This window comes from Sphaeramia orbicularis, chromosome 2 (genome assembly GCF_902148855.1).
Source record: "Sphaeramia orbicularis chromosome 2, fSphaOr1.1, whole genome shotgun sequence".
NCBI classification, from domain to species: domain Eukaryota; kingdom Metazoa; phylum Chordata; class Actinopteri; order Kurtiformes; family Apogonidae; genus Sphaeramia; species Sphaeramia orbicularis.
In genome coordinates, this window is record NC_043958.1 from 12,442,277 (window position 1) to 12,457,416 (window position 15,140).

The 15,140-nt window shown below is 35.9% G+C and overlaps 1 protein-coding gene across 3 annotated transcripts in view; it reads left to right on the plus strand.

The window, feature by feature from the left end:
- The first annotated feature begins 1,216 nt into the window (after positions 1–1,216).
- The window catches only part of creb3l1 (cAMP responsive element binding protein 3-like 1), a 34,657-nt gene continuing 20,733 nt past the window's right edge, over positions 1,217–15,140 (plus strand). For all 3 annotated transcript variants that reach the window (XM_030157532.1, XM_030157545.1, XM_030157537.1), the window contains exons 1-2: positions 1,217–1,630; positions 14,882–15,014. In XM_030157532.1, coding sequence (XP_030013392.1) covers positions 1,523–1,630; positions 14,882–15,014 — 241 coding nt within the window. In that variant the 5' untranslated portion in view covers positions 1,217–1,522. The remainder of the gene's footprint in view (positions 1,631–14,881; positions 15,015–15,140) is intronic.

A 15,140-nucleotide genomic window follows, 5' to 3' on the forward strand; every position in this document is an offset into this window, starting at 1 on the left:
AGTTGTCTAATGTTTGGTGGCTTCAAAACACACTCACATCCAGTTCTGGTGTTGTAGCCTCTCACTGAACAGCAATTAATTGTAAAAATCTGTTAAAAAATAAACAAAGCAAACAAAGTAGTTTCCCTAAGAAGTGTTCAGAGGGAAAACAACATTAATTCAATGATGATAACTCTATCTTTTTCAAGTATAAATGTGCTCAAATAGTCAAATAGTTCATTTGTCAAAACCGTATGCATAGTTCAGTTCACATAGTCATCTAATTTTTATTTAGGGTGGGGCTGATAGGAGATTTATGTCACAGAGAGAAAGGGAATCAATTTTGGCACTGTTTCTGCTTGAGTGCTGCATTATGGTAAGTCTAAAAGAGTATTTAATGCACTTTATAATAATAATAATAATAATAATAATAATAATAATAATAATTATTATTATTATTATTATTATTATTATTATTATTATTGTTATTATTATTTGGGTGGAGGGCATGTGTTAATGATGACATCACAACTAATCAACAAATCAACTCAAATTCTTATTCTTCCTCAACTCTTTATTTTCATTATGCATACACATAACAAAATTTCAGTTGCTGACTTTCGGCTGCAAAAAGGCATAATGTTACACACAATCACAGAGACACAGTATCTTAAAATATCCTAACAATATGCAAACAAAACAACTAAAATATCCCCAAAAAAAGTAAACCAGAGTACCAATGTCTGATTATTATTATTCAACTCCACAAAGTAAATAAGTACCTACTTCAGTACAAACTCTTGTGAAATAATAAACAATAAAAATAAAAAATAATAAAACAAGCTGAAAAATCTAAAAAATATAATATAAAAGATATGAACAGAAATGTATATGCCAATTTTACATAGCTTAAACACTAAATGTACCTAAATACAAAGACTTGTGAATAAAAAGTAATAAAATAACACGCACTTCACCCTAAAAATAATAATAATAATAATAATAATAATTATTATTATTATTATTATTATTATTATTATTATTATTATTATATATTTATTTATTTATTTATTTATTTTTTTAAGTGGTAAAATGGCGGTGCTGTAGGAAAAGTAAATCCCTATTTTATATGGTTGAATTTGGGGGCGTGGTCGCAATTTGACGCCACGAGGCGGAGTCACTTGAATATTCAGTAGTCAGCGCGTGGTGGAGACGGCGCACGCGAGAGAGACAGGCCGAGATGCACTCACACACAGCTGGACGGACAGCAGCGTCTCCACTGCAGCTGGAAAAGGATGTAAATCACCGACATTTGCAAGTTTTTCAGTGACAGAAATCAGCGGCTGGACCCTGCTCGTGTAACCGGTTTGTCGTTACCTTGCTGTAAAATAAATAAATAAATAAATAATAATAATAATAAAAAATAAAATAGCGGCTGTGTTCTGACGCCGCAACTCACGCGACAGCCGGCTGAAAACAAACGGCTGAAACTGAATGAGCTGTTAATTTGAAGAAGAGCTGAATACAAGACGAGACAACAACGATGGAGTCTATTTTAGACAGTTTGGCAGCAGAGAAACTCTACCCATCCGGAGGGACCAACCTGTTGGACCTGGAGGAACTCAGCGACGGAGATTTTCTCACTAATGTGGTGAGTCCTACCTCTGTTTAGCCTTTCTCTTGCTTCTATTTAAAATATTTTTTTTCGTAGACAACCCTTATACTTAATATATCCATGAATATTATCTGTGTAGCATAATGTCAACAGTCTGTTATGTCAGTCTGTGATTCAAACGCACCCTCACTGCCTGTTCCGCCCGGAGCCGGACCTCAGGAGGGCGGTGTCATCTCTAGATCCTGACTGACATCCGGGCTTTTTATTTTTTTTACCCTTTACGTGCGTGTACCTTTCCGTCTGAAGTCTGTTATTGTGTAAATCAGTTTGGGAGACATGTGAGTTTAGTGCCTCAAGCTGCTGTGTTATTGGCTAACGTGTGTGTGCGTGCGTGCGTGCGTGCGTGCGTGTGTGTGTGTGTGTGTTTAGCTGGCAGGTGTTGAAGTCCTCACAGCACCACACCTGACTATTAATGGGTTCAGGTGTGCAGTCAGGCACAGACCTGCAGTAGTGCATGTCCTGTTCCTGTCCAGTTGTGGACACATATAGTACTTATTTGAGGCTCCATTATGAAGACATGTGGGCTGTAACGTTTATTTATCTATCAGTGAACAATATTCACTTTGACCATTTCTTTTCATTAACTCCTCAGGGTTTCTCATACTACTTCAACAGCCCTTAAATCACTTCTGTTGAATATTTCTACACATGGTAACTGAATGAACAGCAATTCTTTAGAGACAGTTGATAAACTACGTTGAATATACATTAACATTTTCAAAACTAATCTCCCAGGCAGATGTTACCAAAAGGTTTGATGCATTTCCTTGTTTTAAAGGACCAGGACTGGATTTATTCTACATTGTAAGAATTTTTATTTTCAGCCCCTTATGTGCTCATAAAATCCTGATTATGACAACTATATTGCATTTGTTTTCCGAAGTAATAATAGATCCTTACATAATATGAAGACAAATCTGGATTGAATTACTTAGACGTAAGGAAATAATGATACTCTTGTGTCTGACTCTGACTGATGACATCATTAAGAAATAATCCACACATTACTTGTCTGTTGCAGTCCTAATTACATCTGTCCATTGTAAATCCCCACATAATGCATATCAGTCATGCATGTTTTTTGTAATTAGCCCAGAACTTTAGCTTCACTTGCTCCATTATGCTACTGACCACTTTTTTTTCCTTTTTATATACCATTCACCTCATTTGTGAAATAAAAAGTTCTTCTGAGACACACATAATTAAATCAACCGCATTCATTAAAACCAACAGTTAGACTGCTTCAGACCCACCTGTTCAGGCCAATATTTTGCCTATATTCTCATCCAAAACAGTAAACTCCAGAGGCATTAACTGCATGAATGTGCTGGTATCATGTTTAGTAATCTTTATGCGGAAGACCTGTAGCTGCTCTAGTTGAGATAAAGGATGTGGTAGAGCAGAATCATGTTTGGCCATCAGTGTGATCTTGGCTGTGTTGCTGCAAGAAGCCAAGTGTGAAGTGGAAGTGTATTTCTATGCAGGAAAAATACATGTCAATAGTAAAAACTCCAAGTGATAGTTGTATGTTTCACAGTGGATATGTTTACATGCACAAAATATACATGTTTTTATCCGTTTTCAACAGAAAGACAGTATTCACTATTACCTACAGTGGCGCATTCTCTGATAATGCATCAACCTTAGCATGTTGTTTATCCTTTCAAAATATGGAACAGTGGATCCATCTGTGCCATTTTACTTCTTTGTGCCAAATTTGGATGATTTTGAACATTTTCCTCTTACGAAAGGTTGATTCAACTGTACAAATTCTCACCTTTTTCTGTGAGTATACATTTCTTTGTGTGTATTTTTTCTGTGTACTAACTGATAACAGGCACACTATAGTGAAAAATCCCAACTGAAACCCATAAGAATGCTCCTGCATGTCTGAAACGCTATGATGATTATCAAATTTGGTATATTATCATATACGGAATAATATGCATGCAAATATTGTGTTTAGACTAACATTTTTTTCATGACGTATGTCAAATCTAACAAGTTTGGCACCAGTTATTCAGTGTACAAACTATGCTTGGCTACTTTTTCACTTTATTTACGGTGAGAAAGACAGATGCAATATGTATATAGTTACAGATTCTTTAATTTATCTTTGCACCTCTTTATAAGAAAACAAATGTTAAGAATAAAAAAAATAGATGAAAAGTAAGTGCTACTGCCTGCTGTGCATCTTTCAGCACCACAGGGGCCTGGAGAGCGCAAGGATAGACATACTGTACCTCTAATAATAGTTCAGAGAATCTGCTCAAGTCAAATATTTAGTTCTTTGTTTTACAAAGTTGAGAAGGAAAATGAAGTTGACGATGATAACCTACTGTCTTACCTAAAAGTGTTCTAAATCCTAATTTTACAACTAAGTGGCCTCTATTTTTCAAATGTCTTTATGCTGACTACAAAGCAGATGAATTAATATTAGCAATTTGGCACGAGTTGGGAAAATTTGTTCTTTTCTGGGTTTTTTCATTCTTTAAGTAACTAAATACTTAATGATAATGTACCGCCACACTTTCAGGATGACAAGAATAGCATGCATGTTCTTATCTTTATTATAGCGAATTAATGATGAATCACCCTCATGCATAAGTCATACACCATTAATAAGTGAATTTTATGCATGGTTACAAAATTATGAAGAAGCAGAAAAAAAAGAGCTTCACGGCATAAATAGCATTTTGTTACTGGTTGTACTATTTCCTAGACCCCACAGCATGCCACTCTTCATATTTTCAGGGGAGCTTCTGTTTTTATTAGAGCACTCAAGCTCCCCCTGGCTGCCTATAATTCACACCCTGCAGCTATTTCTCCAAATCTCAACAGGTTTCCAAGTTGCTGTGGGTGTTTTGAACACACAAAATGCCAAAAGTATAGTGCCGTGCCCTCTGCGCACGACATACTTGACCGAGTTTTTCTCTCTTAATTCAGGAAATGGGAAGGAACAACTGGGAACCATTTCTCTGCAGGGTAACTACAAAGGTTAATAGAGAGAAAAAATGTGTTAACCGGATTTATCCTGACCTTATTTTTAGCTCAGCGACTGTGTATCCCTCTTTCCATTCCTTTAAGAAGTTCAAGTTTTAGGTTCTCACACACACACACACATACACCAAGACCTTTATTCTTGTCAGTGAGTCAGCCGAGCAGTCTGCTTGTGGTTTGTACCCCCCCGTCTCAGTTCTAAATAAAGTAGTCCACTCTGCTGTAAAGCCACTAGGCTGGGCTGTACCACTGAGGACATGGGAAAAGATGGATGAGGGCTTTCTTGTATATAATTCAGCACAGTAATGGGTCTAATTTCTCCTCAGTGTAAAATATGCATGTGTTGTGGGTAGGGATGATCATCAAATTATTAGTTGACTATTAACTGCCATACAAATATTTACAATTCATGATCTCCCTAGCCCTGCGATGAACTGGCGGCATGTCTAGGGTGTACCCCGCCTTCGCCCGTAAGTAGCTGGGATAGGCTCCAGCGACCCCCCCATGACCCTAGTGAAGATAAAGCGGGTTTGGATGATGAATGAATGAATGAATGAATGATTTCCCTATTTCTCTTAATTTGAGGATTGGATTATAATATAAAGTTAATAATAATAGTTTAGTAATGCACCTGCAGCTTTTGAATCACCAATAGGTTATTAACATGAGAAAATAAAAATAAAATTGCCTTTTTTGTTTGCCCTTGTTACTCATGGAATATTGGCACTAATTCTTCACGGAGGGCCTGTTAGACCATAGAAGAAAATAATGCAACAATATAACGTCATTAAAAGACCACCAGTCAAACCTCAAATGGGGGAAAATGATGTGGAAATAGTGATGGAAATATGATATTTCAGTTAGTTTTAGCCAGCTGTTTTTATGTAGACGAATGGAAACAATTTGGTAACAGCTATGCATTGCACTCAGCTCAAGTACTCATGATAAAGTGATTGTGTAATAATTGTGACAGACATAGTAAATATGAGTATTATTTGTACACTTTTTTTTTTATCTTAAAAAACTCCAACCTCCTTGCAGTCACATATCCTACACACAAACGCTCAACAATAAATTGCATTTTATTGTCATCACAATATTAACACCATTAAACATAAAATAAAAGAATGACTGAATCACAGTGAAGAAGAAAAATTATATATTTATACACACTATTCAGTCACACTTATCCTGAAAAGATTTGGCTACTGAAATGATTCAGTTTGGTTACCTGCAAAGATAGTTTATTTATCACAATTCATATTTTCATCACAATACTGAACTGTTTTATTGCAGTTTGCAGAGTTTCCTCACATTCTGCAGACCTATGACACGCTCTGAGCTGTTTGGTTTTAATTAGATGGTTTTTAATTAGAACAATTGTAGATAAATGTGAACATGGTGTGGCAGATACTTCAGAGCCTGTTTGCTTTATACTACTACTGTATCTCACAGGAATAGGATGGCTAGTTGTCAAGGAGTTGGATATTTTTACATAGTGGAAGGAAGCCATATTACATTGTTGTCCCCCCCTATATATGTTCTACTCTATGGAAAGAAATACACTATAATATATATGTAATGTAACATTTGTTATACATATTTTACTCGGTGTATACACAGTCATAGTCAAGAAATGTTAGTGCACTTTTGTTTATCGTAATAGTTGTACACAATTGTATATGATAAGAGTAACTTTGTACTTGTATTGGCCCCCATAGAGAAAATTAATGTTGACACAGTGGTAATAAAAAGGATGTAATTAGATTAAATAAGAAATAAGATAGAAATATAAAAAAAAAAAAAAAAATAGATCTGTGATGTATATGCATGTGCTAGACCGCACTTTATACATTTGCAATATGTGGTGTTTGTATATTCTGCTCTTTTATTTATTTATTTATTTATTATTCTATTCTATTCTATTCTATTCTATTCTATTCTATTCTATTCTATTCTATTCTCCGTTCAGACCCTGTACTCCAGCTTTAAAAGGACACACCCATCTAATTTGCATGTCCGTTGCTTATTGGCTGCTGAACTGCCAGAAGGAATGTGAGCAGGCATGCAGCTCTGTATGTGTATGTGTGTGTGTGTGTGTGAGAAGGAAAAATACTCCTCTTTTTCTGTTTTACTGAGAACTATAACTTCATTTCACCTCTTTCTCGCACTCTCTCTCTCTCTAATGCAGACCGAATCCAGCACAGTCAGACATTGCCAAGGGAACCACTGCAGCTGCACATATTCTTATCTATTACACTGATGATTTTTGTTATGATAATAGGATACAGATTAATTTCATACCACAGATGTCCACTGTCAGAATTTAATGCCTCATTTTAAGGGAGGTTACAAATCTTTCAGTGTAGTGAGATTATTTCCTTTGATTATATATTTTATAATGAAAAGATGATACTACTGTTTTGGTCCAAACTATTGAAAAATGAAAATCAGGCTTTTCTCATAGCAGATGTTTTAACTGCAGCTGTAAGAAAATCACATCTGTTGGATGATTTGGTTATAATGAGCAGAAACTGAATCCATTACATTGAAATCAACCACCATAATCTTAATATTTACACAATTTCAACTCATCAAACAATACTTATCCCCTATTAATTGGCAACCATTAGGGTCATTTTATGGTATTTTATACAGATGTGCAACTCAAAAAGATTAGCTTCAGTGGATTATCATATAACACAACAGTAATGAACCTGTCTCATGTTTACCTTTCTTACATACGCATACTTGTACGTGCAAAACACCATGGTCCTTTAAATGTAGTAGTGACATATTGCAGCTACCATCGCATCTAAAAACTTTGTGCACAGAGTTTCAAATCAAATCAAAATTAAATGAGCTTTATTTTTCACTTACACAATCATATATTGTACAACGTGCAGTGAAGTGTATTGTGTGTCACTTCTGTGGATACTTACACACAAGACAACAAAAGGACAACAGCATAAAGAAAACAAATAGCAAGTACATGATAAACTAAGAAATATATGAACATAATATGAATATGACTATAAAGTGTATTATTTGTGCATAAAGTGAATTAAGTTGCGACCGTGGCAGGTTTACTGTAAATTCAGCTATTGCTTAAAATATATCTAAGCTTCGGTTAAAGTAAAGCAGGCCGGATGTGAATCTGTGTCTCAGGGTTTGTTTTTTGTTGTGTATGCTTCCAGGACAGTGACTCCAATAAAATGCACTGTTATTGCAATTTCTACGATTCATGAGACCACTTACACACATTACTGTCTTTAGATGTGGTCATTTGACAGATTTCACAAGCCTGCATCTGCACTGCAAGCCTCAGTGCTCAGTTTGGATTTATTGCTTTGATTAACTTTTTGTTAAGGCTATTCACATTATTTGTTAAATTGCGGCTTTTGTCAGACTTGAGGATGAACTGGTCATAGTCCCGAACTGACTTACATGCACTAAAGAATAGTCACAAAGACATCACAAGCAGCATGCTGTTGTACAGTAGAGAACATGAAGGCCTCTTCATTCAGCATTTACAGATGTTGTGCATTTTAACAGTGTCTTCGCCTCTAACCTGGTCCTTTTCCCAGCAGAGACAGACGCCAGAGAATTCATGAGGAGATGATAATGAGGAAGAGGATGAGCAGAGAGAGCCAGGTTTTTAATTTGTGGAGGAACAGTTGCTTCTTGTGCTTGGTTGTGTGTGTGAAAACACACTCAGACCCAAGAGTGGTGGGATTGTGACAGGAATGACTTTACTGAAATAGATTTCATCCAACTTTTTAAAACCTTAAAGGCTACTACTGTACTACTGCTGCAAGATCTGTCCAGTCATTTCTTTTGCTATGCTTTCAAACACTGACCCTCAAAGTTTGCTTGAGGTGCCAAAAACTTAAAAGCTCCAAAACCTCACTATCCATCCTCTGTGCTCCATGTTTGTAGTCACTGAGTGACTCTCACCAACATAAGATTGTGATATATATTGATTTAGAGTCCCAATAATTCTGTTACGATAGATAAGACTGAGGTTGCTTCTTAAAAAATATCTCGGATTCCATTTGATTTGCATAGAATCTGAAAAAGACAGGTCTAAAAATCACACATCAGCAAAAGAAGAAAAATAGATTTTGGACGCTCTTGCCTCTTAACCTGAATATTTGGCCATAATGTACCATTCAGCTTTCCTAAATAAAGGGAGTAAGTGTCACACTAATGGACAGACCTGCAGTGTGGCTTCAGTCCTGAAGTTTCTCTTGGCACAAAACTGCACTTGCAGACAACTTGATAGTTTGTCTTTTTTCTGAATATTTCACCTTAAGTATCAAAGCAGCCAAATGAAAGGAGAGAGGAGAGATGTGTTGAGACTCTGTGCTGTTAATAACAGGCATAACAGAGGAGCTCTCCACATTTATAATTACTCCTTTTGGCTGTCTTCTCAGACTCTTTCAGTCTGTGGTGAAGTTCTCAGACCCATCCCCCCTAATGACACAGCGGCACTGAAATACGCTGTAAAAACTGTCAACTCTGTTTTAACACTGCTCCCCCCCTAATATGGTGCTTTCTTTTCCCAGCAGAGAAGGAAGTGATCAGGTAATGAACGTTCCAGACCTCTGGTGCTCTGTTCACACTGGCTGCAGCTGTTTCAGCCTCTCACACAGAAACACTTCAGGCTCATTGAGCACTTTGTCATAAAAATAATAACAGCCTCTAGTTTTTTTGGTGTTTTAGGTGGTACTTTAGGAGGCAAATAATAAAAGAACTAGAACAAATAATGAATGCTAGGGCTTCTTTATGCATTTTAGGTCAGTGTCAGTGCTGTCTTGAAGAAAAGAACATCCACAAAATGTTGACCTTCTCTTTCACCCATTATTTGCAGAGATAAATAAGCTAGCCATTCTCTGTCTCCCAGGCAATTCAGCAGTGTAAATGCCACAAAGAACCTTAGTATTTCAGTTTCAGTAGCTGTTTATGCTACCTTGATTAGTGCAGTGTGGTATGATTTTGTGTAATTAATCTAAATATAAACAAATACATATATTGTTATTTGTATTTTTGTGAATATAAATTGATGTGTGACAGCAAAGACAGATCAGGGCAGGGCTGTGATTAGTAATAGTAATGAAGAAGAGTATAAAATAATGGAAATAAGAGAGAATAGTTGACACTCCTTTCAGCTTGATTCTTTTGCCAGCTGATGGATAAGAAAAACATCAGTTGTGCTAATAGGTGGTGAGAGCTGTAAAACAGACTCCATGTGTGTTTGAGGTAATAAACAACAAACTCTCGCCCATGTAAATGTATCTAATATTAGTGCAATGATCTGTCATTGCTACAAACATATTGGAGCAAAACTCAGAAAGCTTCATAATAGTCACAGTGTTTGACTAACAGAGCTATTAGCACTAAATTTAGATCATTAAAAAAAAATTATAGTCTTTTCTCTGCCTCTCCTGGATTTCTTTCGCTGTTCATCTTCTGTCATTATCCCAATTGTACCCACTTTCCTCAATTTAGGAAACTTTTCACTGTTTATTTTGAGTAGGCCAGTCTGTTCCCAAAAGGGGCAGAGTTAAAGGTGCAGTGTGTGGATCTTTTAAAAGGATATTGTTCTTGCATGGACTGCAGCAGGAGAACAACGCTGCTCTGTTAGTGTACACTATCCTGCACATGTGTGTTTATATGTGAGTGAAAATTCACATGTGTTTAAGTGTGTGTGCATACACAATACCAGCTCTTGTACTCACCTGTGAATAGAACTACTAGTTAAACTGTGTTTATCAAATATGATAATTACAGTCTATAACTCAATCAGTGTGATATTTTTTTCTTTTGATCCTTATAATCCTGCATATTTGAGATTTTGTGCACAATGAACACATTACACATAAAGGTGGGCAATCTAGCCAGAAATCCACCATCTGAGTCACAATTTTACTCACTTCCTGTAAAATGTAGGTCAGTTTCAACCAACCAAATACCAGTTTTTCCTTATAGTTTATGAAAGGCTTACGCTATTATCAAAGTCAGCAAAAATCCAAATCTTACCAAGTGTATTTCTCTCATTTCTCGTTAAAATATCTCATCACACTTAAAATAAGACATAATCACCTAAGGAGTAACTTTTCAGTGAGATATAAAAACTTATTTTTAGACAATAGATCTTGAAAATCTTATTTCAAGAAATCTTACCAAGATAATTATCACTTGTTCCATTGGCAGATTTGTTTTGCTTAATTCAAGATTTTTTTTGTTTGCTTAATTCAAGCAAAAATGACTAGAAATGAGAAAAATACACTTAGTAAGATTTAGATTTTTTCCAGTGATGTGATGGCTTTTTGTGTAAGCATTTGACATAAAACATGAAGTTCTATGATGCCTCCCCATTCCATTTGTACTTCCTTATCTAAATTTTCCATATAACTTATGATACCTACATTGCTTCCGTTCCTTACCAATACATGCACAGATTCACTTTGAAGTCATGAAACCAATGGATGGACAAACAAACATTATTCATGACCGTATTTACTGCAGTGTTTTGACAATGACTTGAAGAAGTAAGAGGCAGCTCTTATTGCTGAAGTAAATACCATGTCTACTGTGCAACATGTAAATGACATGGTTGAAACTGTGATTATTGCAGTCAGACATCTGCAGCCTCCAGTGGAGTTGATTCCTCTCAGAATCGTTTTCTCTTTCTCAGTTTTCAGTCTGTGTTTCTGAACTCTTCATCTGGAGCAGTTTTAATTTCTGTCTGTTTAGCAGAAGAATTTATGTTGTTTATTTCTGCAGAAAAAAAACATCACTGTGGAGCTTGTTTCGGTCATCATGACTTTATTTCCTCAGTTGCAACAAAACACATTCCACAAAGTCCTGCAGGTTCAAGACTATAATACACTGACATGATGGCAGACTGAAAATAATCACTTTAATCTGTTTTGTCAAGTACACCAGCCTACTGACATTGACATCAAATGACCCATGATGCAATGCTCTCTTAAAAATACCATAATAACACTGGAATTCAGGCCATTTAATATTGATATTTGAGCAGTTACAATATGTGTGATTCTTCTGAAGAGCAGAAAACATGGCAAGTTAAAAAGGTTCACAGTGTAAGATCTTCAGAGAAACGTTACAGTTCAATAGTTCAGTTCAGTAGTTCTGTAATTTGAGTGCCCGCAGTTTCATATTTTAGCTTTAAAGCCTCAGTCACATGTTTCTCTTGTTTCACCCACCATCTGTATGTGTAACATCTTTTTCTGTGCGTGCATATATGTGTGTGTGTGTTCCTGCTCCACATGGTTGCCTTTGACAGCTGCATGCCTCCTGAATTACAGTAAAAACACACGCGAGCCTCCAAACATACATACCCACTTGAGATTTTTCAACACTTGTGTGACCCAGATACTTAAAGGACTCATTCTACACTGATCTCTGTGACTCATCGACATAATAATTACACTGCAATACAAAATCCTTGAGGCTGGCATGTGAATGTTTTCATCAGTTCATGCACCGCTCTCCTTTACTCTAAATAACTCTTTCTTTCAAAGGTATTTCACCTGATTAGTGATGTTCTGTATACTATAAAGCAGCAGTATTTGATGAATCACTTCAGATACTGTTAAGTACTACCTTATCACCTGTGATTATCAATTAAATGCTTTTGAGTAATTTTTCTAAAAGTCTGTGGCAATAAACTCAGAGTTCCCACGGGGTTTTAAAAAGTCTTAAATTTAACTTGTACAAACCTGTAGAAACTCTGTAAACTGAACATATTTTGATTGTTACCAGACAACCTATTTTACCATTTAAAAAATGTTTTATAGGCCAAACAATTAAGAAAAAAATTGATGGCTTCATCAACAATGAGAATAATCTTTGGTCAGTGCCAGTGAACTCCAAACAGAGATGCTATATTTATCTTTTAGCTACAGATGAACGTACAGATACAGACTGTTTTTATATAGAGAGAATACATATATATATATATATATATATATATATATATATATATATATATATATATATATATATATATATATATATTTATCAGATTTGTATTTGCATACTAGCACTAGTATTTCAATTTGATGCAGTTTTAATAGAAAAGGAAATGTTTTCTGCAGAGGAATTTAGATATACACCAAAGGATGAATGGTTTTAATAGAGTCAGTTCTGTTGTTCTTTGCTTGTGAACTCTCTTAATCACATGTGACATTTCTTTTAGTTTCTGGAAAAGAAACTTAGCCAAAGTCTTAGGATAAAACATGTAAATCATTAATTGTATTTGTATTTAATTAAATCAAGTTATTTTTGTCACTGTGTCTGTCTGCTTCCAAACAAAGTTGAGTTGTGTAGTCATTGGTTCCAACCATTCATCTGTGTTTGTCTGCTTTTGTGCAGCTTTATGCATGTTTTCTCAAGACCAGGGTGACTCATAGTGTGTGTGTGTGTGTGTGTGTGTGTGTAGGGGTGTGTGTGTGTGTGTGTTAATATGTGTGTAAACCAGTGAAATCAGAGCACCATGCTGTCCTAGGCTTCCAGAATATCATCTGTAAGCTCAGTGAGTCATTCATTCAGACCAAGGATAAATCGATCAGCACGGTTGCTGTTTCTCATCGACTGAATATTTATGTCATCAAGACGCTGTATGTTTTCTGACTTTTGGGCAAAGTTGACAGAAAAATATTACGGTATATTCAATCGTACTGTATATACAATATTATTATGTATGCAGCTCTGGAAAAAATGAGATCACTCCAAATTTCCAGACATTGAATCCCTTTTAAAGCCTCTGGAATGTGATCAAGACAGAGATGGATGGTCACAAGCTGTCAAAGCGCTGGCATTTCTGCGCCAAGGGTGGCACAAAGCACCTAACATCAATGAGAAAGACTGGTGGAGAGCAAGATGCATGAAAGTTATGATTGTAATCAAGATTATTTCACTAAAAACTGATTTTTTATTTTTTATTTTTTTTGTAGAAAAGTAAAAAAAAAAAAAAAATCAAGGGAAAGAATGCTTTTAGGACCCAAAAAGAGTTTGTTTGAGGTGCTCTTTGGAAAAGGGATTCATAAAGTAGATAAACAGGAAGAAAACACCAAGGCACTCTCTTTAATCATTAAAATGCCTTTATTCTCACGGCATGGTCATGTGTCGACCTTTTTGTGTGTAAAATGAATATGCACTTGTTTTCTTAGAAGTGTTGGATGTCTGAAAACTATATCTACAGATTAACCCGTTGTTATTTTCTGTAGATAAATGTTCTAAATATTTCTTCTTGGAATTTTGAGTACAGTTCAGTCAGTAGTTTGTAGAATAAATTAACATGTTCCTTTTACTCAGAAAATATAAGTAGCAACACCAGTGTTCTCTTCTTTTTTTGTTGAGCTGCACATCACATCCTCTACTATATTATTTCATACAGAACACTATAGGTACATTGTTTTTTCTGCAGAGACTTTCCAGTTCATCTCACTGGTGTGTATTTATGTTTATTTTGCCATTGGGTGACTATTTCAGTTTACATTCTCCGCCTGTCTGTTTTCAAAGTCTCTTTCACGACACCAAAGAACAAACTCTGAGCTGCAACTTCTCACAGAAACACCATTTTTCAAAGGTGTTGTCACCACTTTCTCTGTTTAGTGCTTCTCAGTGTTATTTCTTCAATGAAGTACAAACTAGTTTTTACCCCTTATTTCCTTGTGATTGTAGACGATCATATGGAAATAGTCAGACCTCCCTCTGCCATCTCCAGCACTGGCACGGGGAGGTCTAACTATGCAGGACTATTTTAGCAGTACTATGAAACGGCATTTTGGGAGAAGGTTGTCCATAATCCCCAACTCCAGTCTACGTGCCAAAGTGTCTTCAGGCAAGAAACTGAACCCCGAAGTGCCTGTTGTATGTTTGTTTGCTGCAAAATGATGAATGTGATACATTGAAAATGCACATTATGTACAATCAATATAAAAAAGCACAATGCTAACATATTTACCGTTACATTCATTAATTTTCAGTCCCTGACATGTTTAGACATTTTGCCATATTTCATGCTCACACCACACATTTCACTTGTTGAATTTGCACAACAACTTGTGTACCTCTGACTGTGTATTACGTGCTATTTTACAAAACATACCTCATCTGACGTTGTAACTGATTGAATATAATTTTGCACCTAAAATAAACATCTCCATCCATTTTTCTGTTCTTGTTTTCTAGCCTTTCTCAGGTGACCAGATGGACGATTTCAGCAGTGATTTATTCAACAGTTTCTTTGAAGACCATCTACTAGAGCGACCTCTCTTGACAGACAGACCTTCACCTCTACACATGGAGCTGGACAGCAGCCCAGGTCAGCATATCTTTCATTCTGAAAAACTACACACATTATGCTCAGCTGTACATCTACATTAGCCGTCGTCTGTGCTAGAGCAAGGCTGATTTAACTTTTCGGGATGCTGCACAACATCCACCACTG